The sequence below is a fragment of the Schistocerca gregaria genome, chromosome X (assembly GCF_023897955.1).
Source record: "Schistocerca gregaria isolate iqSchGreg1 chromosome X, iqSchGreg1.2, whole genome shotgun sequence".
In the NCBI taxonomy this organism is placed as follows: Eukaryota; Metazoa; Arthropoda; class Insecta; order Orthoptera; family Acrididae; genus Schistocerca; species Schistocerca gregaria.
In genome coordinates, this window is record NC_064931.1 from 125,494,173 (window position 1) to 125,521,117 (window position 26,945).

The window sequence follows — 26,945 nt, forward strand, 5'->3', positions numbered from 1 at the left end:
GCATAAAATGATCTCGTTGTAGACGTGACGTTTAACTAATTTTACTTTTGTAAGATATGATCCATGCAGTCAAAAGGTGCTTCCATCGACGTTTTTGCTTTACGCAACCGTAGAACTACAAAACCTGTATTAACAATCATCATTACATAAACTGATCGTATACACTTCTCCCCATCGACCACAGCCTCCTACCTACGTGCGTGGCAACATGTGGCGAGTATTGTACATCTCTGTCCAGCAAGTCTACGTCGGCAAAGATGACTGACGCGTTTCCAAGGCTTGCCCGGAACAGATGACAAGCGTTTAAATTAAACCAGTGTGTACATAGGTAGAAGTGCCTTTTTTGTATATATTGTGGATGTTGTGGGTTAGAAAGAAATTTTATTAGTTGAGTTTTAATGTTGGTTCCCCTCAGGCACGCGTTTTCTCAATGAAATGCTGTCGAGCATCGAAGTCGTACAAATTTCTGTCGGCCGGTGACGTTTCGTAGGGCTGTGTAAGAAGTTTAGTTGAAAAGAATGTGTTAGTTAACGCTAGCATTGAACTTTTCATTATTGTTGATATGTGGCAACATTCGCCGTCGGAGGAGGTGAATGTTTGGTTGGCTGTGACGCTTCGTCGCAAGAAACCAAGGTTCAAGTGAAATATTCAGTGAAAAACTCAGTGCTAACATTTGCCTGAAAACCCAATAAAATGGGAACTTCGTCGAGCAGACACGGTGATATAACGACAAACGAATATTTGGAGCGTTTTGTTGGATCGGAGAATATATCGCCAAATGATCCGTTCTGGAACAGATTCCTGTCTTTCTCATACACTCCACCAGTTTCAAGGTAAGACAATATTTGTAGAGGCAAAGAAAATTGAAACACGTTCATTTGTTGTCCTCCCCCGCCCTCCACCTATAATACAGTGTTGACATAAAAGATCTTAACAAAATAGAGATAATCAGTGAGACGTGCCAAATTAATCCTTTAAACGCCATCATATGTCTGAGATTATTCGTTAGTTTAATTCTAGTTAGTGATTAAATTAAATCATGTTTTACGGATCTCTCACTAACAAATATTCCCTGAAAAATAGATGATCTGAAAACAATATCAGGATTGTGTGTGCTTTCGAAAAATCTTTGAAGCCCACTTTTGCTAACAGCTAGTATCTACTTTAAAATTTCATTGACGTAACTGTTTTGTATCCTGTGTTTCACAAAACTTTCTTATTGTTCATTCTATATTTGAGTCCATTACACCAAAAGGTGACTGCCTTTTATTTTTAACTGTGTCATCTTCTGTATACTAGGGAAAAAACCCACTAAAAGGTAAATCAATAAACTGTTTGCCTAGGCAGTATTTTTTTTGTAAGCTTTAGTTGCAAGTAAATGATTGTAGGCCTAAAGCATAGTTTTACATAGCTGGTTTAGAAGGATTATCAAAAAATGTAGTTTGAATTGGTAACTCGTGTCCAAAGCATAACTCTAAATCAGAACGTTGTGCACTCTTCATGATAGCATCATTTATTAACATATCTTTGCCAGTGACATTGTAACGTTTTTAAAAGTCTTAGGGCTATAAAATATATTTTCAAATGTAACCTGAAATAATCTCTGACTAATCAGTAAATGAAATTATGATAACTAAAAGATAATATAGTAAACATTACCTTAACTGCATTGCAAGATTATAACTCAATAAATATTTTGTAAAGATGGTAGTAGTTTAATTAAACGTGGTGGTCCACAGGCAGTGTTATGCTAGTCAATTTTGTTCAGTTGCTGGCTGAAAGATTGAATGGTTGCGCTGCTCACAGCCTGAGACTATACAACATTTCTACCCGGAATAATTCTGCTGCAGAGACTGTATATAGTTAGAGTTTTAAAGTGATTAACTTCAGGTTTCCTGTACTACTGTAACACCTCTTTTTCCCTTTGGAGACCAAATTTTTCAACTCCATATTTGTTCAGTTTGTTTTGAAGACCCCATCATGAAACAAATCTCACAGCTGTAGTTGTGCATAGGAATTTAGAAAATCTGGTAATTATCTTTGTGGAAAAAAAAGAAAGAGAATTTGACATTAGAGAAGGATGTTGAGAAGAAATTGTCTATATCCATGTTAAATTACTGGCATACTCATAAAGTGATTTAAAGAAATGACAGAAATCTTAAAACTGAATGACAGGCTGGAATTTGGATACCTCCTGCCCCCTCTATCCGTCCTTCCCACCTATTCTGTTCATACTGTTCCTATTGCATTTCCAAAAGTCAGCTAACATCATATGTTACTTTAGGAATATATAGTGGTGTGGAAAGGTGATTTGTGTTTGTGAATTCCCCCCCCCCCCCCCCCCCCCGCCCCTCAATAAATTACCTTTTGTACACTATGTGCTTGTGACTTAGGGCATGTCATTAGGCTTACAGTCAAGAAAATGCATACCTAGTAAATATATATAATTGCTTGCACAGTATACAAACAATGTTACATAGTGCATAGCTATGAGCATTATATAACGACTTACAATACCAAAGTTGAAACAATACAATTTTGTGACATAATAGTATCTTATATTGTACACGAGTGGTCATAATTCTTATTTACTTTCTAACACTAATTTGTAATGCCAGTTTCTCGTAATGTGGTAATAAAATTTCTTATTCACAGGATGAATTTTTGTTCACTGTCTACTCATGTACCCAGCCATGCTATAGAATTCTTCTTCTATAAGAAACTTTTGTAAGGTTCCGGGGAACATCATCTCGGTTTTTAGGTTTTTTTAAGTCTCCTTGCAAAGCTTATATTAACTTGATACTGGAGTGTTTAGGATCTCTTTAAAAAATCTGAAGTATATGTGAAATACACCACAGTTGTTTTGTGTTTGTTGTTTTATGGGTATGAACAATCTCATTGATCTCTAGTTTTGTGGCAACTCCTAATGCAGCCACAATGGTCTTGAATATATACAATGATGAAAATATCAAAATATTTAGATCTTTGAAGCAATTTGTGCAAGATTCCCTTTACTTATTTTCCCATATATTCAAATCGCTTTCATGTGTGGTATGAATACTTGTTTCATTTCTGTGCCGCCCAAGTTCCTGCATACTGAGTTCCATATTCCATGCACAGTTCAAAATGTCTTACTCAGGCAAGGTTTAGACAGTTTCTTGTTAATGGTAAGAGCTTGTGCAGCCTTTGAGCTACAGAGTAAATGCTTGCTCTATAAACACACACAGAAAAAGTTTCATATTGTCTTCATGATGTAAAAATCCCTCTTACTTGTTTAACACAACAAATAAGATTCATAATCATTACTATTTTCTCCTTAAAATGCTTGTTTGAGAGCTGGTGGTAATATTGGCACATTTACATTACCTAATATGTGACCCAGGCCTTCACTATCAAGTATTTGTGACTTTGGGTAGGACAAAATACTGATGCTTGGCTCCATAATGTACATTATGTTGAAATTAATAGCAGTAAGTTAGAAACTAAGAGTTGTTGTACACCATGCTTCCATAATATCTGTATCATTGGTGTATCTGCCCTATAGAGTTAATCTACAGAGTGATGAGTCTAGTACCTAAGTTTGCCTCAGACATTTTGTTTAAAACAAATGACAATTGATAGACATAGCAGAAAACGTATGACTATTCTTTGGTATTGCTTATAGAGCTCACAGCCACCTGATATAATCGTGGATTAGGAGAGTTGCAGGGAATCTTTTAATTAAAAACTTTTGGCAACGATGAACAACTCTGTATTTGAAAATTGCTACAACTATATATTCAGAGGGTACTGAAATGCATAAGGATTACATTTATCTGCAATGAAATGAAATAAAGTCCAAGGACATATGTGGTCCCGGCATCACCATTATAGTCCAATCAACAAAGGGAAAAAATGGAGGGGGGGGGGGGTCGTAGTCACAAATTTTTGTACAATGCTGGGAGGGAGTGTCATGAACAACATACTAAAAATCCTGACTGGTTGGGTTTGAGCATTGGGGTTTGGGCATTTAAAGGTCACTTTTTATGTTTCTCTGTAACGACTCGAAAACAGTGGCTCAAAGCAAAAACGTTTCCCAGCACAGAATTAAAGTACATTAAATTTCCTGAAAAAAAAGGGGGGGAGGGTCCTATTAATTTCTTCTCTAGGACTAATAGTTTTGGCATTGCAGTTAATGGAAAAATTGCAGATTATTAAAAATATTGTTCTAACAGTACAGCTAAAATTAATGTTTGTCCTCAAATTAGGTGGGTTAAAACAGATAAAACAGATATTAAATATGTGTACCACATCTAAGTGCAGTAAAGCTCTATTGAGGGATAAATTCTGTTTTGCGGATGTAACAGAATGGAGGGGGGGAGATGCGTGGGGTAGAAGCACAAGGGAAGGTAGGTAACCAGATTGTTTTCATGCACTCCCCTCCGCTATAGGTCTGCAAACTGAAGGTTGAACAAATGATTCCCCACTCCATCTACCCTACTGTATCACAAGAAACAACTGCAGGATGTTTCGCTCAATCATACAGACCTTCCACACCACAATGCAGTATGCAGACATGCCCTGACAGTGTTTATTTTGCGAAAAATGTGTTGACACTACAAGGATTGCAGATATGAGTTACTGATAACAGTAATGCATATGACAAAATCTACATACATATCTGCACACTGTCCTACACTGCTAAATACGAAATTTCTTTTGCTTCTTAGTCATGTGTTGTATTCTTCTGGGAAAGGCAACTACACCTACTGCAAGTGCTGTTCACTTTTCGGTTTATGGACAGACTATACCCCACTTCATTTTATGTTCAGTTTCTTATGTGGGTACACAAACTAATTCCATTGAGCTTGTGTTTATATAGTGGAGTTATTTTCAGTTTATTGAGTACTTATTTGCAGCTGTTAAGTGAGCAACTATATGAAAAAGCTCAACAGCTGGAGCTGTCGACTGTCTACCACACTGAAGAGCCTTTTCCAACATGCTGCCAATATGTATTCAACTTTCAGAAGAGGACCAGAGGCTTAAATTGCCTCCCTCTGTAACGTAAATAAGTCACTTAGGTGTTATAGAATTCCAGGTATTTGAACTTAAGTCAATCAGTGGTTTACAGCAGATTACTGTTCCAGACTTGAACATGATCAGTCTTATTCCATCAAACATATTAACATTCACCTTGCAAGATATGCTGTGAATGTGTGAGAAGTATCTCCACTCAGTACAGCCTACTGTAAAAGTGTCAGCTGTTCCTGAATGGAAAAGACTTGTGTAATCTCACAATTAATGTTAAGGAAAGTGAAGTATCTTTCTGGTCATTCATTAATTCTCACCAGGTGACAACAACACAATTACACAACTTTAAAGTATGCTGTAGCAATAGACAGCCACATTTACCAATCCAGTCTCTTTCCCACCAACACTACATAGGCCACTGACCATATCACACTCGTAAATTAAACTCACAGGAACATAGTTTATTTAATGCCTACTTGACAACTGCAGATAAGTAGTCATTTAATAAACTGAAGATAACTCCACTATATAAACACATGCTTAGCGAAGTTGTTTTCTCTATTCACATAGGAGAGCAGGAAGAGAAGTGCTGGGGGGAGGTACAGTCTGTCTGTAACCTGAAAATCGAACAACACTCGTGCAGCGGGAAGTCACCTTTCCCAGAAGAACATTACAGCTGCGGTACAGGATGACTAAGAATCAATTTCCCCTTGAACAGTAGAGCACAACGTGCAGATATTTACATATGTTGTGTCCATTGTGTTACTTGTGTTAGTGTTATTAGTAATTCGTATGTACTTTCCATGTAGCGTTAACACCATTTAAGATCCCCCCCCCCTGCTGTGTCTGGTCTCTACACTGTGTCAACCCCCCTGCCGAAGCAGGCTGTGTGTCACTGTGTCCCAGCAGTTGGTGTTTTTATCTTAAGCAAGAATCAACTAGACAAAGTAGGAGAAGTCTTATCAAAAACAGCTTGTAAAATTATCATAAACACACTGGGAGAGTGTGCTCTTGCATTGTCCTGCACGAAATAACTGTGGGTATTTTCATTAGTTGCTAGTCCTCTGAAGAAAGGTTGCAGTAGTGTATTCACGTAATGATCAGAAGTTATGGTCTGTGGAAAAAGATTGGTCTAATAATTGTGTTGCACTAATTGCACACCATAGTCGTGCTTTCACACCATGCAGAGACTTTTGCTGTAACTAATGAAATTTTTCAGAACTCCAACATCTGTTATTCAGTGAGTTCATGAAACCCATAAACTGTAACCATATTTAAGAAAGCGTTCTAGGATTAGAAACAGTTTCTGAATCGGTTAGTCCACCATGATTACTTTGTAAGGTTTCAGTTTGGAGTTTGTGCTCAGCTCTGTGGGCAGTTGGAACTTGTCTAGTTTATCAGTTGCTAAAACCTCCCATACTGGTCCAGAACCTCAAGCAATGATTGCAGCTTGCTAGGAGGGTATTGGCCCAATACCAGAGACATCAGTACATTATATGAGAAATGGTGTGTGGGTTATCAGCTATAGTGAAAAGGGAGCTTCCAGCTAAACTCTTTGTGGCAATTTGATGCCCACTCACATGGTATTCCTCTGTATTGCGAAGGGCTTTCAGTTGTTAGTGGAAGATGGATTAAATTATAAGCAATTTAAGATGCAGTCACTGAAACTAATAACATGGACATATAATCTTCATAGAGCTATTGTATTCTTGTGGAAAATTATAAGCATCAATGAAACCTGATGTAGTATCTGGTCCCACCAAGAAATGTAAGTGAAGTGCAGAAGTAGCTGATGCCTTTCTAATACCTCTGATGAATGTATGCAGCCACAGAGGTTCAAGAACATTTACAATCAACAAGAAAGTTCAGTTTCTGGGACCTTGTAAGTGAAAAGGATGGAAATTTTGAGTGACAATGACAGGTTTTGTTAGCAAAGTTAGTTTGAATCGCCTTGCTCATATACTGATTCACTATAAATTAGTTCCTATTAGGTATGTCATGTTCCACCAAAAAATAAAGTTCTTGGACTCATTTTTGGATTTCCTCAGAGCTAAGATGAATGTATCATGGTCCACTACAAAGTGGAAAGGATTATTTTGTTGCTCAAACAGTAAAACTCATCAATTACTTTTAGTGTCTCATTTCGTAATGTAATCCCTTTAACATTGCCTGATTTAATTCAACTACATTCCATTACCCTCATTTTCTGTTAGTTGATTTTCATCTTATTATCTTTTTCAAGTCACTATCCATCCCGTTCATTTGCTCTTCCAAGTTATTTGCTGTCCCTGATAGGATTACAATATTGTCGGCAAATATCAAGATATGTATTTCATCTCCTTGTAGTTTAATAACTTTTCCAGATTTGGACCTAGTGTTGTTTCCATGGTTCTCACTATTTTTTGTGAAGAGAGAAACATTGGTAATGACAAAGGGAATTTCACAAAGCATGCTTACAAAGGTGTGCTGAGAAGTAATGCCTCAGAGATTTTTATGTGAAAAACATAAAGCGTTCTAAATAAAACAAACATTATCAACATTCTACATCTTTCTTCTTCATGTCTGCATACGTACTTCTCAACATAGTCACCCTGACGACGAACACATTTCTCCGAACAAGAGACCAGTTTGTTGATACGGTCACTGTAGAATTTTTGATTTTTTTGATGGAGCCACAACCTCACCTCTGCTTGCACCACTTCGTCACTATCAAAGTGAAGTCGTCAAAGGTGTTCTTTAAGTTTTGGAAACAGACGAAAATCGAATGTGGCCACTTCGAGAATGTATGGTGGATGATTGATGACAGTGAACCCAAGACGTCAGATTGTTGTAGAGGTTGCAGCTTGTTTGTGGTGTGGCATTGTCATGCTGAAGGAGAGGGTGCTCCATGTTTGGATGAACTCTTCAAATTTGAAACTAGATTACAGCACGCTGTTTCTCTGTCACTGACAAAGCTACACGACATGTTACCATGTTATATACTACAGTTCGGAGCCTTGTAGTGATAATAGAGGACTGTAAATGTGTAGACGTGAAGAATAAAGGTGTATGCTGAAGTGCCTAAAAGTCATGGGATACCTCGTAACATTGTGTCAGACCTCCTTTGGCCCATCATAGTGCAGCAGTTTGACATGGCATGGATTCAGCAAGTTGTTGGAAAGTCCCTGCAGAAATATTGAACCATACGGTCTCTATAGCCAGCCATAATTGTGAATGTGTTTCCAGGGCAGGATTTTGTGAACAAACTGATGTTTCATAAATGTTCAGTTGGATTTTTGTCAGTTTATCTGGGTGACCAAATCATACTCGCGAGTTGTCCAGAATATTCTTCAAACAACTCGTGGACAATTGTGACCCAGTGACATTGTGCATTGTCATCTATAAAAATTCCATCCTTGTGTGGGAACATGAAGTATATGAATAGGTGCAGGTGGTTTCCAAGTAGCAGAACATAACCACTTCCAGTCAATGATTGGTTCACACCATTATGGAGCCACCACCAACATGCACAGTGCCTTGCTGACAACATGGGTCCACAGCTCCATGGTGTCTGCACCACACTCGAACCTTACCATCAGCCCTTACCAATTGAGATCAGGACTCATCTGGCATCTAGAGTCCAACTGATACGATCAAGAGCCCCGGAGATACACTGCAGGTGATGTTTTGCTATTAATAAAGGCACTCATGTCAATCGTCTGCTGCCATAGCCCATTAATGACAAATTTTGCCACTTTGCCACTAATGGATTCATTCACCATGCCTCCCACATTGATTTCTACAGTTATTTCATGCAGTGTTGCTTGTCTGTTAACACTGATAACTCCACACAAATGCCACTGCAGTGAAAATCATCGGCCACGCATTGTCCAAGGTGAGGGGTAATGCCTGACGCTGTGGATCTCAGTATATTGAATTCCCTAACAGTTTTCGAAATGAAATGATCAATGCGTCTAGCTCCAAGTACCATTCCATGTTCAAACTCTGTTAATCCCTGTTATGCGGCCATAATCACATTGAGAACCTTTTCACATAAATCGTATGAGTACAAGTGACAGCTCCGCCATTGCTCTGCCCTTTTACACATTGTGTGACACTACTACTGCCATTTCTATTTATGCATATTGATATCCTTGACTTTCGTCACCTCACTATAGTATGTTAGTAACATTTGTTTAATTTGAAAATCTTAAAAGTTTTTACATAAAAAATTCAGAGGCATTTCTTTTCAGCATCCCTTATATAATACTGGTACCAAAAATAACCTCTACAAAGACTTCCATGGTGTTAATATTAGTACAGAAATGAATAGCATACATGAGCACACATACATGTTAAATGTAGTGTTGATGATGTAGTGAAGTTTAAGACCTAATCAAGTACTTTCTGCCGGGCATCTCATTCTACTCCATTAAAGAATATATTTGTGAAAACTCTTAATTAATGCTATAAGTTAATTTATGATTCGAATCACACTATAATACAATAATGTTAAGCCATTTCTGTGTATTTCACTTAAGTTAAATGTACAGCTCAGACTTCCTTCACAGGATAAGAAGAGTTCAGTTCCCGACTGGACCATTCACAGTTGGGTTTTCCACGATTTTCACCAACTACTCAAGATGACAATTCTATTGTATCTCACATTTTATTTACATGGGTAGATTGTCAAAGAGTTTTATAGCTGCATATTTCACCCCTTTCTTTGCCAAAGTTAGATTCATTAAAGGGTAATGCAGATCAGTTTCCTTTCTTGTGTTAAATGTGTGACTATCTCTGTTAGTCTCAAACTGACGATGATTACTGATAAAAGATTTCATAAATGAATAAATGTATTGTGAGGCAGTGGTTAATATTCCCAGCTGCTTAAAAAGTTACCTGTAAGATGTTTATGGGAGAACTCGACGAATATTCTAATTACTCTCAATTGTCCAATGACTACTTTTTGGCTAAGCAAGAAGTTCCCCTAGAATATTATCCCATAAGAAATAAATGAATGATAATATGCTAACTTGCTTCTGTAGCCCCAAAGTTGGAATTTATTATTCAGGCAATAGTAGCCAAGCCTAAACATTTTAGCAGATCTACTACATGGTTTTTTAGTTTGTTTTAATTAATATGCACACCTAAGAACTTTCAATTTCCTATCCTGTTCATTATTTCTTGTTGGTGTATTTGGTTAGTAGTATGGGGGATATTTTTGGCAGTACAAAACTGGATGAACTGTGTTTTTTCCCTTCACAAAAAACATCATTTACTATAAGGGTTGATGAAAAAGTTTCTGTTTAAAGGCAGTACAGTGCAGAATACGAATCTGACAAAATTTCTGTGAGCATTGCAGCAATCATCCCTCTGATAACACCAGGTTGAAGATACTCATTTGGTAAAACACCTTGTCCTGCTGCATGAAAGTCTGTAACTGCCTGCTGCATGTCCTTGCCCGAAAGGAATTTTCAGCTCTTCAAGACCTCTTTTTAAGAACCAAAGTGGTAATGATTGCGTGAGGACAGATAACGATTATATTGGGGGGGGGGGGGGGGGGGGGGAGATGCTAGAGTGTCTCCCACTTGTGTTGGCATCCATAATGGATGAGGCTGGCCTTCCAGATCGACTGGTGTCTTGTATCAAATCACATCCAGCACCACACTTAGTGCGATTCCACAATGGTGCTTTTCGACAGACGTGGTGCCTTCTATGCATTCTTCATTCTCCAGTGGATGTCTGCCTGTGTTTGCCCTTCAGCAGCCAAGAGAAGAATAACATTACATTGGTTCTGTTTGGACACATTTGGTAGTGACATGACCATAGATGAAATTTCCTGCGCGTGCGCACGCACACACACACGCACACGCACACACACACACACACACACACACACACACACACACACACACACACACACACACACACACACACACACACTGAAAAGACACTAATGCCATTCTAATCCCTTGCCTACACATTGATGCTTATATACCTGCATCAGAGTTTCACTGTGCTATAGCAACATCCTCAGATAGAAACTTTTTGATCGTCCCTCATACTTTCTCTGTTGATGCTTGTATCATCTGCAAACAAGACAGATTCTGCCTCCTGATTAAAATAAAACAGCAGATAATGTACATAAAGCAAAAACAGTAGTGGGTCCTGTGGAACACTCGCTGTAATTTATTCCCCTGCAGATGATGTGGTGGCCCTCTTTCTATTACTCGAACAGCCTAAGATAACTGCCTTTTGTGGAATTGAATTATTACATTTTTGCTTGATATGTGAGACTATTGGGTCTGTTTCACATATATTGCATACCAAGTGGAATAGTTGTGAAACAGTACATTTGTCCAAGGATCGTAATAATTCTGAGGGGATTTCATCCACTTCAGTTGCCTGTTTTGACTTAGGTGTTTCACTGCTCTGTCAGCTTCTTTATGCAGTATCATACCACCCATCTCATTTTCATTTACCTCCTAGAGGGCCCATAGCTGTGTTCTAGGTACAAATGTCGCGCAAATGGGGCCCAAAGCTATTGCAGCCTCCCTTCTCTCTCAGGCTGCATTCCATTTCCATAGATCTACTCCTTCCCACCCTAGATCCTTACCCTCCTGCCCCCTTCCTCCCTTGGTGTTTCCATTTACAATGTTCCAACTATTCCTTCGGTTCCACTATTCCTTTGTGATCTTGTCTCATTTTTCTCCCTTTTTCTTGGCATTTTCTGGTCTATTTTGGGGTTTGACCTCCCTCTCCGAATTTTTTCTGTAATTTGAGCCATTTGGGGAAGAAATCCCTCCCAAATTGGGCTGTTATGTAAACATCAGGTTGAGCCCCCTGACAACACAGGGATCACACTTCTGGGACCTGAACTGTCACTGCCTTGTGTATGCCTGGCAGTGGTTGCTCATCTGTTTGGGTCAGTGGAACTCCTGGCGACAACTGCTATGCCAGGTGGCATTTGCTGCAGCCGAGTTGAGTGGTGACCATGGAGTGAGCTCCTGGTTGGAGAGGGTGATTCCAGAGCAGATTGCATATGAAGTGTGCCGAGCTCCATACTTCTGGCCACTCTTCCGTTGCCATCACTTGAGATAGAAATGGTTCTCTCTCCCCTCCTACCTTTGCTTTTTTAACCTTTCCCTTCCTGGTCATGCCATGGGAGGAGGACCAGGCCTGCTAGCTGAGGGTGAAACCTGCTCTTTTTTGTAGAACACATCAAAGATAAGTTTGGTGAAGTTGACTCTCTTAATAAGATGCGATATCTTTCCCTGGTGATTAAAGCCTCTTCCATCAGCCAGTTGGCTTCCCTTTGTGCTTGTGAGTGCTTATGACACTTCCCGGTAAACATTACAGCTCACCAGTCCTCAAATGTGACCCAGGTCATTATTTTTCCCAAGTATCTTCTTTTTCAATCTGATGAGGGAACTCGGGACTAACCTGGCATGCCATTCATTTCGTCTGGCACGTACAGAGGGGTCCAAAGGACAGTGGCATTGATACTGCCACTTTCATCCTGGCTTTTGAGGGGCATACACGTACAGAAAAAATCAATTTTAAGGTTTATCATTGCACCGTGAAGCCTTATATTCCACCTTCCATGTGCTGTTTCCGGTGTATATGTTTTGGTCACATTGTCATGATGTGAGGCGACTCCTATTTGCAGCGACTGTGGCTGCACTGCCCAAGTGCATGAACTGTTCTGGCCCATAGTCTTTTCAGTTGCCTGATTGTCCTGTCTATAAAAAAGAAAGGAAGATTCTAGAGTTCAGAATTGCAGACCACTTATTCTGCTCTGAGGCCCAACTGAAATCGGACTGTCTTCACCCAGTATCTTTAATATTTGTCCTTGCTTCCACTGTATCTGTTGCTCCTCCTTCCTCCTTACCTCCATTCTCTCCCCCTTCCCTTTCCTCATGTCTGGTGGTTCCCATTCACTCCCCTCATGGTGCTTTCTTTGGCACCCACCGAGGATAGGGCTCCCTCTAGGAGGCCTTCCTCTCTGCCACATCCGGGACAAGAAGCCTGCTACTTAAAAGTCGGACGTGGGACCCATGCTCTCTGGGCCTCTAGATCACTCATTCTGTATCGGATCCTGATGTTTATGTTGCAACTTACTCTCTTCTCGACCACACCTCCTCTCACCCTGCAAAAGAGAAGAAGATGCACAAGTCTCGAGTCAAAGGGCCTCCCCTACCCCCCACTCTCTGGGAGTGCCACCCCCTCTATATCTCAATCAGGGTCCGATCTTACATTCATGGATGTCACTTACCGGTGATGGTGATGGACACTGACACAGCAAATGAATGTTTCTGCCACATTTGACATCCATCCGGACTCTTTTACTACTCTCCTCCAATGAAATTGTAATGGTTATTCTCACCACCTTCCAGAACTGCAGTCTCTTCTTTCCCTCTACTCTGTATCTTACATTGTATTGCAGGATTCTCATTTAGTTGGTACTTATTTACTGACTCCTCATGCTTTTCCAAGCCTTCTGCCAGAACTGGGTCAGCCATTGAAGGCCCCTGATGGTGTCTGTCTGTTGGCCTGCACGGACATTGTTAGTTCCTGGGGTCCTCTTCAAACTGCACAAGAAGCGGCCGTTGTTCTGATCCGTGTAGGCTCTGCAGTAACAATATGCAATCTTTATCTATCTCCAGTTGGCTTCCTATGCTTCCTGCTCTTCTGGCTCTCCTTCAACAGCTCCAGGCCTTCTTTCACTCGGGGATTTTAACATCTATAACCCTCTGTGGGATGGCACTGTGACTACTGATTCTGGCAGGAAGACTGGTAGGAAGACCTACTGGCGGAGCTGAATCTCTGCCTTCACAACACTGGAGCTGCGACACATTTTATTGTGGCACTGGGCGCTTTCTTGACCGTTGATCTTTCCATCTATAGCCCTGGATTCCTCCTTCCCCCCCCCCCCCCTCCCATTCAATGGGGGGTTGACAACAATTTGAGTGACAGCAATAATTTTCTGATTGTCTTATTTTTTTCTTCACTGTCACTCATGTGGATGCCCGTTACTAATGCAGATTGGGATGTCTTTTCCTCAGCTGCCATCCCAACTGCTCCACCACAGAGTGGCACTGATGAGCCTGTACAGAACTTAACCGACACCATCCTTTCAACAGCTTCTTCAGCAATTCTCTATTCCTCAGGTCCTCCCTGATAAAAGACTTACTCTTGGTGGACCACCAAAATTGCTGTGGCTATTAAAGACCACCCTTGTGCTCTCCAGTGATACAATTGGTATCCATCTGTCGACCACCTTACTTACTTATTTACTTACTCACTCCATGGCACTATTGTCAGCTGAGGACCTTAGCCTCCTCAGTCACAGACTTCCAGTTGTCTTGGTTGTCAGCACGCCAGCACCACCACCTCACTCCCACTGCTCTCAGTTCAGCTTCCACATCTTCCAGCCATCTCACACGTGGTCATCTTCTCATTCTACCACCAGGATGTCCCATCAGCAGCTTCTTTGGGAGCCTTCCTTCTCTCATCTGCTGGACATGTCCTAACCATCATAGCCTTCCCATTTTGTACAGAGACCTTATTTCTTCATTAGTCCTAATTCTCCATACCTCTCCTCCTTTTACAGACCAAAAATCTTCCTCAGCACTTTCCTTTCCCAGATATTTAGCTGCTTCTTCAAAGCCTCCGTCACTACCCATGCTGCACTGCCATACATAAGAACTGGTTTGATCTTTTTGTTTTGTAAAGTGTCAACTTTAATTTCCTACTTAGGTTCTTACTTTTGAGCATGGAGCACAGTGTTCTCTATATGATCTGTTGGCAGCCTTAATCCGGTTTTCTATATCTGCCTCCACTTTGTTTTCTGATGTTGTTACTGAGCCAAGATATATAAAAATGTGTGTTACAAACAGAGAGGATCTCAACCAAGGGCGGACTTGCTGAAAGATATGACGGACAGTTTGATAGTTGGAAAGGAGAAAATAATGGAAACATGGGTACAACATTTTGAAGTGTTACTGTCAAACACACACATTGTAAGTGAATAGAGAAATGGAGGGGCTAGAGAAGCAACTGAAGAAGAACTATATGATGATGGACATTATAATGTAGTAAACACAGAACCATCCTCAATAGAAGAGTTAAGAGAAATTGTAAAGCAACTTAGGAATAACAAAGCTCCTGGATACGACATCGTAAGGGCGGAAGTGGTAAAACATGGAGGTAAAATATTAGTAAGGAGGAGACATAAAATAATTACAATGGTCTGGGAAACAGAGAAAATGCCAAAGGACTGGACGTTAGCAACCATCTGTCCTATACATAAGAAAGAATCATGCATGCAGTGTAAGAACTACTGAGGCATGCCTCTGCTGAGCGTCGTTTACAAAATCCTTTCTGCTGCTATAACAAAGAGAGTAAGTAGAAGAGCTGAAAGAATTCTAGGCGAGTACCAGGCAGGCTTCAGATCTGGGATGTCTACAGCTGACCATATCTTTACAGTACATATGGTGCTGGAGAAGCCCTACGGATATAAAGTACAATTAGAACATCTCTTTATAGATTTTAAACAGGCCTATGACAGAGTTAAAAGATCATCACTGTGGAAAACAATGCAGACATTCAAATTTCCTAAGAAGTTAATAAAATTATCTAAGATGACCCTAGCCGGCCGGAGTGGCCGTGCGGTTCTAGGTGCTGCAGTCTGGAGCCGGGCGACCGCTACGGTCACAGGTTCGAATCCTGCCTCGGGCATGGATGTGTGTGATGTCCTTAGGTTAGTTAGGTTTAATTAGTCCTAAGTTCTACGTGACTGATGACCTCAGAAGTTAAGTCGCATAGTGCTCAGAGCCATTTGAACCATTTTTAAGATGACCCTAGAAAACAGCAGAAGCCAGGTTAAAGTGCAGGGATGTCTGTCAAGATCGTTTCCAATGGAAGAAGGCCTAAGACAGGGAGACCCATTATCCCGAGTACTATTCAACCTGGTATTAGAGAATACAGTAAGATCAATAACTACAAACCCAGGAGGCAATATTTACAATAGACCTCTTCAAATTTTAGCCTATGCAGATGATGTGGTAATAAGTGCTAGAAGTACAGAGGTGCTTACATCAGCTTTCAGGGAGCTTGAAGCCACTGCCAAGAACCTTGGTTTAAAAATTAGTGAGACAAAATGTAAGTATATGGTCATGGAGAGAGTTAGAAGAAACACAGGTGATCTCCAGTTAGAAGGGTTCAGCTTCAAAAGAGTGGGCAGTTTTATACATTCCCTTGACCACCTCCTGTCCTATAAATGGCTTTGTGCCGGCCCAGTTATCGTCTCAGCTGTCAGAAGCTGACTTGTTGGGAACAATATGTCGCGGCCATAGGGCCGCACACTGTCTCTTTGCAGGTACGGGCAAAGATCAGGTGCACTTTTTCTGTCATCCTACAGCCAGAAATTTCCCTAAATTGTTTTATCCTCACTAGCCTGTACTCTGTTGCTGAGCATTTTCCTTGGCATTTTACCCAGGCCTCCCTTTATTCTTCATTCCCCACCACCTAGTGCCTTATAATGCCCTGTTTAGTGAGTGGGAATTCACTAGCGCCAGTGTTCTCTACCCCAACATGGCTCCTGCACTGGACCAGGTGCACAACCAAATGCTTCAACACTTTTCGGTGGCTAGCCAATGTCATATACATGCCTTTTTTAACCATCTCTGGATTGAGGGGATTCCCTTCCCAGTGGGCTATATGAATATCTTTGCCTAAGCAAAGAATAGAAGACTTAAAGGTGGAAAAAGGAATTAAAGGGAAAGGTGCCTGGTAGAATTTTGCACAAAGCAGAACTTGATCATTGGTAACATTGATGGTGGCATCTATCTATAGGAGAACCATACAAAGAAAACCATCTTGAAAACTGTGTTACAGAAAGAGAAGAGGAATGAAATGAAGATGAGATTGGTGATATGATATTGCATGTAGAAGTTGACAGCACACTGAGATTCTGGAGTGGATGACATACCCTCAGAATTATTAAGAGCCTTGGGAGAATGTACAATTATAAAACTATTCCACATTGTTTGCAATATATATGAGACAGACACAATACGCTCACACATAATGTAAAACATAACAGTACAATTCCAAAGAAGGCATGTGCCAACAGATGTGAATACTGCTGAACTGTCAGTTCATTAAGCCATGGTTGCAAAAGTACTGCCACAGATCATTTACAGAAGGGTGGAATGAGTAATAGAAGCTCACCTTGGCGAAGATCAGGTTGGGCTCCGGACAAATGCAGGCAGTACTGTTTCCCATACCTTACCATACGAGAGAGATTCGAAGAAGACACATCTCATTCATAGCTTTTGTAGATTTAGAGAGAGCTTTTCACAATGTTGTATAGAAGACAGTCTTCAAAATTTTAAAGGTAGTAAGGGAAAAAAAGCAAGGGGGTGAATGGTTAATCGCAACTTGTACAGAAGCCAGACTTCAGTTATAAAAAGTGATGCAGTAGTTTCGAAGATGTGATGCAGGGATGTAACCTATTCACTGTGTACAGTCATAGGAGTTCACTTAAGTCAGCCAATATAACTGGCTGCCCCTCAGGATTGTGTAAGTCCAGCCATATGCATGATCTGGCAACACTGTAGGATGTGGAATTGTGTGGAGGAAGTGCTGTCAGTCTTCATGAGCTATTACAATGCTTGTGGTCTAGTGGTAAGCATCATGCGAAGTAGATAAACTATAACATCCTGAGATTGACTACACTACATATGCTATATTTATAAATTGTATTTCAGTTCACTGTTAAAGTTGTCAGTCTGTTGGAACTTAAAAGATAATTCGCTTCACTTTCAAACCCACCTCCTGAGATTGACTACACTACATATGCTATATTTATAAATTGTATTTCAGTTCACTGCTAAAGTTGTCAGTCTGTTGGAACTTAAAAGATAATTCGCTTCACTTTCAAACCCACCTCCAGCTTGTGGCAGCATCAAGATCTGCTTATTTTCAAGAGTTTCCTTGTTCTGCAGCAGCCCCCAGCTAGCAACCACAATTAACACTCTGCCTGATGTCAGGTGCTGTCTGACCCGGCAACCATGGCACAGTCCTGTGAGTGTATTTATCAACTGCCATTTGAAATTGTAATATTCATCTTGCAGTAATGTATTGGAGTTGCATAACTGAAACTTATGACCATTGTTAAAGTGTTATAAAACAGCCGCAATCGGAAAAAGGTCCAACATTTGTGACATATTCTCCATCTTGGGTTCAATAGAAGACAATGGAGGCAGCTCTAAACATTTGTTTTGTGTGTGGGGTTAGTGCTTTTGTGCAAAATATGTCAGAAAAGGATTTTCTTGTTTCACTAAAGATGGTTCGGACATAAATGATTTTCCACATTGAGGAAGATAAAATAACTGATGGATGATGCATTGCAACCATTTGAGTACCAAGCGACATTTCATTCCATATGCAATGTTCAGAAGTCGAGATTAGGAGTACTACATGCTCTAATTCAAAGCAACAAAAATCAAATTGGTGACTTTTACTGCATTTTTGCTTGCCCATTGAGCATTCCTCTGCAATATTGTTACTGGTGATGAGTTATGATGCATTTATGTTAACTTCTTAAGAAGTACTTAATGGCTGAACTCCAACAAACGACTATTCTTGATCAAGAGACAATATTTTGCATCTGGTGGCTCAAAAAGGGTACTGTGCGCAACAAACTCCTCCCCAGGATTGTATCCGTCACAGCTGGTATATGTTGCCAGCAACTTGACACTTTTTGGTCACAGTGTAAGAAAAATGACCGACAAAATGCCATCATGTGTTGCTACTATACTCTGCAATGTACTCTGCTGATTTAACAAACGAAACTATCTAGAAATTTGTTTGGAAGGTAAACTGTCACACACTTACTTTTCTCATCTCATGCCCTCAAATGTTTACCTTTCCCACTTCTTAATGTAAAAAAAAATCAAGAAAATTCCTTTGCAGGAAAAAATGCACTTCCAACCTGTTTCGATAACATTTTGATTCAGATCCAACAGGTTTCTACTGCCATAGAATTGGTAAACTACGTGACCATTGCCAGAATGTTCTACATAATGTGAGGGAATGTATTGTTAATAATTGATTTCTCTTTGATGTTTCCTGTTGTGTTTAACAAACTAATGGAAAACTCTATTAAAATATGCACTGTACTATACAAATGAAGTATGGTGTACCACAATAACCTTACTGTGAAAGTATATTTTAATAAAACTTAAGGTATCTTAACTAGAACGAGCCAATATTGTCACAAATTAGTAAGATATTACTCACTATGGACTTTGAAATGGTTTGTGTGTACTGGGTTACTCTAATGTAGTAGACTTATGACTATGGGGAATTTCATAAACAAAATAAATAAGATTCTCTTACTGATTTTCAATCTGGCTGTCTGTAGCTTTGTTGCAAAATGGCGAAAAATGTTGCATTCAGTGAGATTGGAACCATAAGTCAAAGCAACCTTTATTTCACAATCTTCATTTTACAGGCAACCACGTTACCTCTGAGCTAGTGAAGTGTTACAAATTTCCCTTTCACTTATTCCCCTCAGTGGGCTCACAATTCTTTGGTGACTTCGTGCTTGGCTACCATGGGGCCACAGTGTTTCCAGCACCTCTTCCATTTCCATGCTGCATGTCTATCCTTCTGCTATTCTGTTTCCTCCTCCTGGGAAACATGTCTGGGATTTTTTTGGAATGTGTTCTGAGGTTTTAATAGCCTGACATCAGAAAGCGCTCATTGGTTTTTTACCCCCATTGCCGCCCCCCCCCCCCCCCCCCAATTATCTGTGTGCTCCTGAAGGCCGTTCTATGCATTTGGCGCATAACAGGTAACGCGTAATTCCCAGCCCTGGGTTGAAAGGTTTGCACGTAGTTGGGAGCTCCAATGTTAGGCGCTTAATGGGGCCCCTTAGGGATACGGTGGCTAAGGAGGGGAAGAAATCCAGTGTGCACTCCATGTGCATTCCGGGAGGAGTCATTCCTGATGTGGAAAGGGTCCTTCCGGATGCCATGAAGAGCACAGGGTGCAGACAGCTGCAGGTGGTGGCACATGTTGGTAATAATGACGTGTGTCGCTTTGGATCTGAGGAAATTCTCTCTGGATTCCAGCGGCTATCTGATTTGGTGAAGGCTGCCGGTCTTGCTTACGAGATGAAGGCAGAGCTCACCATCTGCAGCATTGTTGACAGAACCGACTGCGGACATTTGGTGCAGAGACGGGTGGAGAGTCTGAATCAGAGGCTCAGACGGTTTTGCGACCGTATTGGCTGCAGATTCCTTGACTTGCGCCATAGGGTGGTGGGGTTTCGGGTTCCGCTGAATAGGTCAGGAGTTCACTACACTCAGCTGGCGGCTAAACGGGTAGCTGAGGCTGTGTGGCGTGGACTGGGCGGTTTTTCAGGTTAGAAGGCCTCGGGGAAGTGCGGGATGGGCTGCAATGTCAAAGGGTGCTTGGCAATTACAGGACGTGCTTGGATCAAGGAACAGTCGGAATTATAGTTGTAAATTGTTGTAGTTGCACTGGAAAAGTCCCTGAGCTTCAAGCGCTAATAGAAAGCACAGAAGCTGATATCGTTATAGGTACAGAAAGCTGGCTAAAGCCTGAAATAAGTTCTGCAGAAATTTTTACGAAGTCTCAGACGGTGTTCAGGAAAGATAGATTAGGCAGAATTGGTGGTGGAGTGTTTGTGTCTGTCAGTAGTGGTTTATCTTGTAGTGAAGTCGAAGTAGATACTCCGTGCGAATTGGTGTGGGTGGAGGTTATACTTAACAGCCGAATTAAGTTAATAATTGGCTCCTTCTACCGACCCCCAGACTCCGATGATACAGTTGCGGAACAGTTCAGAGAAAGTTTTGAGTCTCGTAACAAATAAATACCCCACTCATACGGTTATAGTTGGTGGGGACTTCAACCTACCCTCCGTATGTTGGCAAAAATACTTGTTGAAAACCGGTGGTAGGCAGAAAACGTCTTCCGAGATTGTCCTAAATGCTTTCTCCGAAAATTATTTCGAGCAGTTAGTCCACGAACCCACGCGAATTGTAAATGGTTGCGAAAACACACTTGACCTCTTAGCCACAAACAATCCAGAGCTGATAGAGAGCATCATGACATACAGGGATTAGTGATCACAAGGTCATTGTAGCTAGGCTCAATACCATTTCTTCCAAATCCATCAGAAACAAACGCAAAACAATTTTATTTAAAAAAGCGGATAAAGTTCCACTAGAAGCCTTCCTAAAAGACAATTTCCATTCCTTCCGAACTGACTATGCGAATGTAGACGAGATGTGGCTCAAATTCAAAGATATAGTAGCAACAGCAATTGAGATATTCATACCTCATAAATTGGTAAGAGATGGAACGGATCCCCCGTGGTACACAAAAAAGGTCCGAACGCTGTTGCAGAGGCAACGGAAAAAGCATGCGAAGTTCAGAAGAACGCGAAATCCCGAAGATGGGCTAAAATTTACAGACGCGCGAAATTTGGCACGTACTTCGATGCGAGATGCCTTTAATAGGTTCCACAACGAAACATTGTCTCAAAATTTGGTAGAAAATCCGAAGAAATTCTGGTCGTATGTAAAGTACACAAGCGGCAAGACGCAGTCAATACCTTCGCTGCGCAGTGCCGATGGTACTGTTATCGACGACTGTGCCGCTAAAGTGTAGTTATTGAACGCAGTTTTCCGAAATTCCTTCACCAGGGAAGACGAATGGAATATTCCAGAATTTGAAACACGAACATCTGCTAGCATGAGTCTCTTAGAAGTAGATACCTTAGGGGTTGCGAAGCAACTCAAATCGCAAGTTTTCAGGTCCAGATTGTATACCGATTAGGTTCCTTTCAGATTACGCTGATACTATAGCTCCCTACTTAGCACTCATATACAACCGCTCGCTCACCTATAGATCTGTACCTACAGATTGGAAAATTGCGCAGGTCGCACCAGTGTTCAAGAAGGGTAGTAGGAGTAATCCATTTAACTACAGACCTATATCATTGACGTCGGTTTGCAGTAGGGTTTTGGAGCATATACTGTATTCAAACATTATGAATCACCTCGAAGGGAACGATCTATTGACACGTAATCAGCATGGCTTCAGAAAACATCGCTCTTGTGCAACGCAGCTAGCTCTTTATTCGCACGAAGTAATGACCGCTATCGACAGGGGATCTCAAGTTGATTCCGTATTTCTAGATTTCCGGAAAGCTTTTGACACTGTTCCTCACAAGCGACTTCTTATCAAGCTGCGGAGCTATGGGGTATAGTCTCAGTTGTGCGACTGGATTCGTGATTTCCTGTCAGGAAGGTCGCAGTTCATAGTAATAGACGGCAAATCATCGAGTAAAACTGAAGTGATATCAGGTGTTCCCCAGGGAAGCGTCCTGGGACCTCTACTGTTCCTGATCTATATAAATGACCTGGGTGAAAATCTGAGCAGTTCTCTTAGACTGTTCGCAGATGATGCTGTAATTTACCGTCTAGTAAGGTCATCCGAAGACCAGTATCAGTTGCAAAGCGATTTAGAAAAGATTGCTGTATGGTGTGTCAGGTGGCAGTTGACGCTAAATAACGAAAAGTGTGAGATGATCCACATGAGTTCCAAAAGAAATCCGTTGGAATTCGATTACTTGATAAATAGTACAATTCTCAAGGCTGTCAATTCAACTAAGTACCTGGGTGTTAAAATTACGAACAACTTCTGTTGGAAGGACCACATAGATAATATTGTCGGGAAGGCGAGCCAAAGGTTGCGTTTCATTGGAAGGACACTTAGAAGATGCAACAAGTCCACTAAAGAGACAGCTAACACTACACTCGTTCGTCCTCTGTTAGAATATTGCTGCGCGGTGTGGGATCCTTACCAGGTGGGATTGACGGAGGACATCGAAAAGGTGCAAAAAAGGGCAGCTCGTTTTGTATTATCTTGTTATAGGGGAGAGAGTGTGGCAGATATGATACAGGAGTTGGGATGGAAGTCATTACAGCATAGATGTTTTTCGTCGCGGCGAGACCTTTTTACGAAATTTCAGTCACCAACTTTCTCTTCCGAATGCGAAAATATTTTGTTGAGCCCAACCTACATAGGTAGGAATGATCATCAAAATAAAATAAGAGAAATCAGAGCTCGAAAAGAAAGGTTTAGGTGTTCGTTTTTCCCGCTCGCTGTTCGGGAGTGGAATATTAGAGAGATAGTATGATTGTGGTTCGATGAACCCTCTGCCAAGCACTTAAATGTGAATTGCAGAGTAGTCATGTAGATATAGATGTAGATGTACCCCCTGGTACAGGCCAGGCCCAGGGAGGAGTGATTGCTTGAGCTGTTACCTTCCCAAATTGCCAGTTGGTTCCTCTGTCAGATGTTTGGGAGTTGTGACCTGAGATGTGAACAATCATGTAAGGTGGGTGCACCCCCCTCTGAGCCATGTCCCCCCCTCCAGTTGAACGCACTGTCAGCCATGGGGAATTTTCTCACAGTGAGCCAATCATCCTCTTCATAGTCTACGTCTACTAAAGATAAATAGAATGAAGCTAACAATTCAAAGACCCTCTCAGCTGCACCACAGTTCCTCGTGGTTTCACATACTGAAGATGGTCAGTCCTTTGTTACTGTAAATCCGTTTATTATTCAGAAAGGTGTTGATGCAGTTGGTGGCCCCGTGAAACCCTGCCCTTGTTTATGCAATGGCACTTTGCTTTCGGAGACTAATTGTGATTCTCAAGCAAAACAACTGCTTGCCAGTTCACTCCTCCACGGCTATCCTGTTCGTGTAGAGGCCCATCGAATGCTGGAATGCTGAATTCTTCACGTGGTGTTATTTACACTAGGCTGCTTGATGGTCTGACAGAGGCAGAAATCCAAATGTACATCTATGATCAGGGAATCCTGGCAGTCCATTGAGTGGTGAAGAAGGTAGATCCTCAGTGCCCACACACACTCTTTTTCTCATATTTGATATAGTAGTGCTTCCATATAAGCTCAAAGCAGGCTATGAAGTTATCACAGTCTGATCGTACATTCTGAACACACTGCTCTGCTACCAGTGTAATCATTACAACAACACTCAAATGTCCTGTCAACATCCAGCCATATGTGTAATGTGGGTTAGGGATGCTCATGAGGGTGATTGTCTGCCCCCTTCTCCCTGCTGTATCGATCCCAATGGTGACCATGCAGCCTCCTCCTGAGATTTTCCCCTGTATCTCAATGAGAGGGCCATCCAGGAGATCTGTGTGGAGAAAAAAGTGCCTTACCTTGTCTCTTGCAAGTTGTTGGCTAGTCAGAAATCCTGCGTTTTATCATCTGGCATTTACAGTACTGTTCTTATTAAATCTCGCTCCACGAAGGACATGGCCACGAAGACATGCGACCTAAAATTCAGCACCACAATTGTAAAATTGCCCCGTGTCGCAGTAGCATCCCCGTCTCCTGCTCCTCCAACTGTGCAATAAGCCACCAAACTTTCTCCTCTCAGGGCAAAGTCACTTGCCACAGAATCGGCAGGCTGGAAAGGACAGAAGAAATACTCCCGCAACCACGTTTTATGTCCCTCCAGCCAACAAGCATCTAAATTGTCATCTGCCACCTGCAAAGCCTCCAGGAAATCAAACAAAGGCAAATGATCTTTTCCTTTGCCAACTTGTAGATCCTCTTCAATAGTGTCGCCACGTGATACCCTCACCTGGCCAACCTCGTGTCACCGGTGTGCACTGCCAACCGTTTTTGTGCCCTGGACTCTGCAAACTGACAAAGGGAGAATGCCGACACCTCTTACCTCTTATGGAGCAGGATCCTCCAGTCTCTGCGCCCTGTAACAGTGAGTCTTCAAAGGCTGGCACTCAGCAGCAGCCAAGATGACACCTTTTCATTTCTTCCTTCCTCCCCTTTCCTCGCCATGACTCTCCTCGAGTAGAACGTTCACAGCTATAGATCCAGCAAAGAGGAATTGTAGCGGCTCTTGGAATTGCAGTGTCCACGTGTTCTCTGCCACCAGGAAACAAAATTGCGTCTTCACAACCGCTTTGACATCTCTCATTTCTTTCCGATCTGCTTTGACCTTCTCCCCTGAGAACAACATTCTGTCTCGCGGGGGAGTCACACTGCTCATTTGGGATGACGTTCATAATCAAACCATCTCCCCGGCTTCAAGGCAAACTCCCTCCATCTTATTGGGCAACTCCCTCGCCCCTTTCTGCTGTTTGGTGACTTTAATGTGAATCATCCCCTTCGGGGTTCTCCCAGAACCTGTCCAAGAGGTGCCCTCTTGGCTGACCTTCTCAATCAGCTTAACAACATTTGCGTTAATACGGGAGCACCCACGTTCTTTTCAGACTCGATGCACACATATTCTCATTTGGATCACCCTTCTGCACTGCCAGCTTGCCCTTCATCTAGTGTGATCCATCCCCTCTTACACATACTGGAGTGACCATTTCCCATGTGCTATCCGTTTGCTAACTCCTACCCCATCTACGTGTACACCCAAGTGGAAGCTCTCTAAGGCCGACTGGAGACTTGATTCCTCCCTGGCCTCCTTTGATGAGTAACATTTCCCCAGTTACAAACCTTACAAACAGTATCTTCAACTGCTGCTGAACCTCGCACTTCTTCTTTACCGCACCGTGTCCTGGCCCCTTAGTGGACTGAGACTTAGTGCAACAGAATTCACGTGTGGAGACGTGCTCTCAGTGTTTTTAACATTCATCCTATGATGGCGAACTGTGTTCATTATAAACTGTTATGTAAACAGTCTCATCGAATTCTTTGGGAAAGCAAAAAAACTAGCTGGATTTCATTTACTAGTTCTTTTAACAGCCCACACTCCCTCCTCCGTCATGTGGGCCAACCTCCGATGGATCTATGGGACCAAGGTCCATTCCTCAGTTTCCAGCCTGACCTTAGCAGAGCAGATGATGTCATTGTGGATCCCATTGCTACCTTCAACACCTTAGGCTGCTATTTAGCGGAGATTTCGAGCTCCACCCACTAGCACCCTGCCTTCTTGCATCAGAAATGACTGGAGGAGGCTCAGGTGATAGCATTCTCCTCTCAGAATCTTTAATGCTACAGTGCCACCTGTACTATTCTGTGCCCCAGGGCTGGATAATGTTCCCATTCAGAGTTGCAGAACCTTTCTCTTGTGGGCAAGCACTTTCTCCTTGACACATACCATTGCATCTGGGCAGATAGCATGTTTCCTAGACATTGGCATGAAGCCACTATGGTACCCATACTTAAGCCCGGTAAAGAATAAAAACCTTCCTTCTAGCTAGTGCCCCATTCATCTCACCTGCTGTGTTTGCGAAGTGATGGAACGTATGATTCATGCCCGGCAGGTATGGTGGCTCGAGTCTCACAATTTACTGACCACTGCACAATGTGGATTTAGAGTGTGCTGTTCTGCAGTTGACAATCTCATCACTTTGTCAATCCATGTAATGAATGGTTTTCTGTAAAAATACCAGCCTGTGGTAGTGTTTTTTGATTTGGAGAAAATGTAAGACACTTGCTGGAGGACTTGTATCCACTGTATTTTCTCTATATGTGTGGCTTCTGAAGTCACCTGCCCTGCTTCCTTCAGGAATTTTAAAAAGACATTGTTTTCAAGGGACATGTGGGTTTTGCCGTGTTGGACACATTTATCCAGGAAAAGGGGTCCCTCAAGGCTCCGTCCTGAGTGTCATCCTCCTTGCTGTAGCAGTTAACCTTATTATGGCCTGTCTCCCGCTAGGCATCTCTGGCTCCATTTTCATCATCAATTTTGCAATCTATTGCATTACTCCACAGAGTTGTCTCCTTGAGTGGCATCTTCAACTACGTCTTTGCTTGTCACATATCAACAATGGCTTTTGCTTTTCCACTGACAAAACTGTTTGTATGAATTTCTGATGGTGCAGTGGCTTTCTTCCACTATC

General features: G+C 41.7%; 1 protein-coding gene across 3 annotated transcripts in view; it reads left to right on the top strand.

Moving 5' to 3' along the window:
• The first annotated feature begins 215 nt into the window (after window positions 1-215).
• LOC126297837 (dymeclin) overlaps window positions 216-26,945 on the top strand; it is a 167,154-nt gene continuing 140,424 nt past the window's right edge. For 2 of the 3 annotated variants that reach the window (XM_049989091.1, XM_049989090.1), the window contains exon 1: window positions 244-833. In XM_049989091.1, the coding sequence (XP_049845048.1) occupies window positions 694-833 (140 nt within the window). In that variant the 5' untranslated portion in view covers window positions 244-693. Of the gene's footprint in view, window positions 834-26,945 lie in introns of all 3 variants that reach the window. The other variant, XM_049989089.1, reaches the window with a different exon arrangement.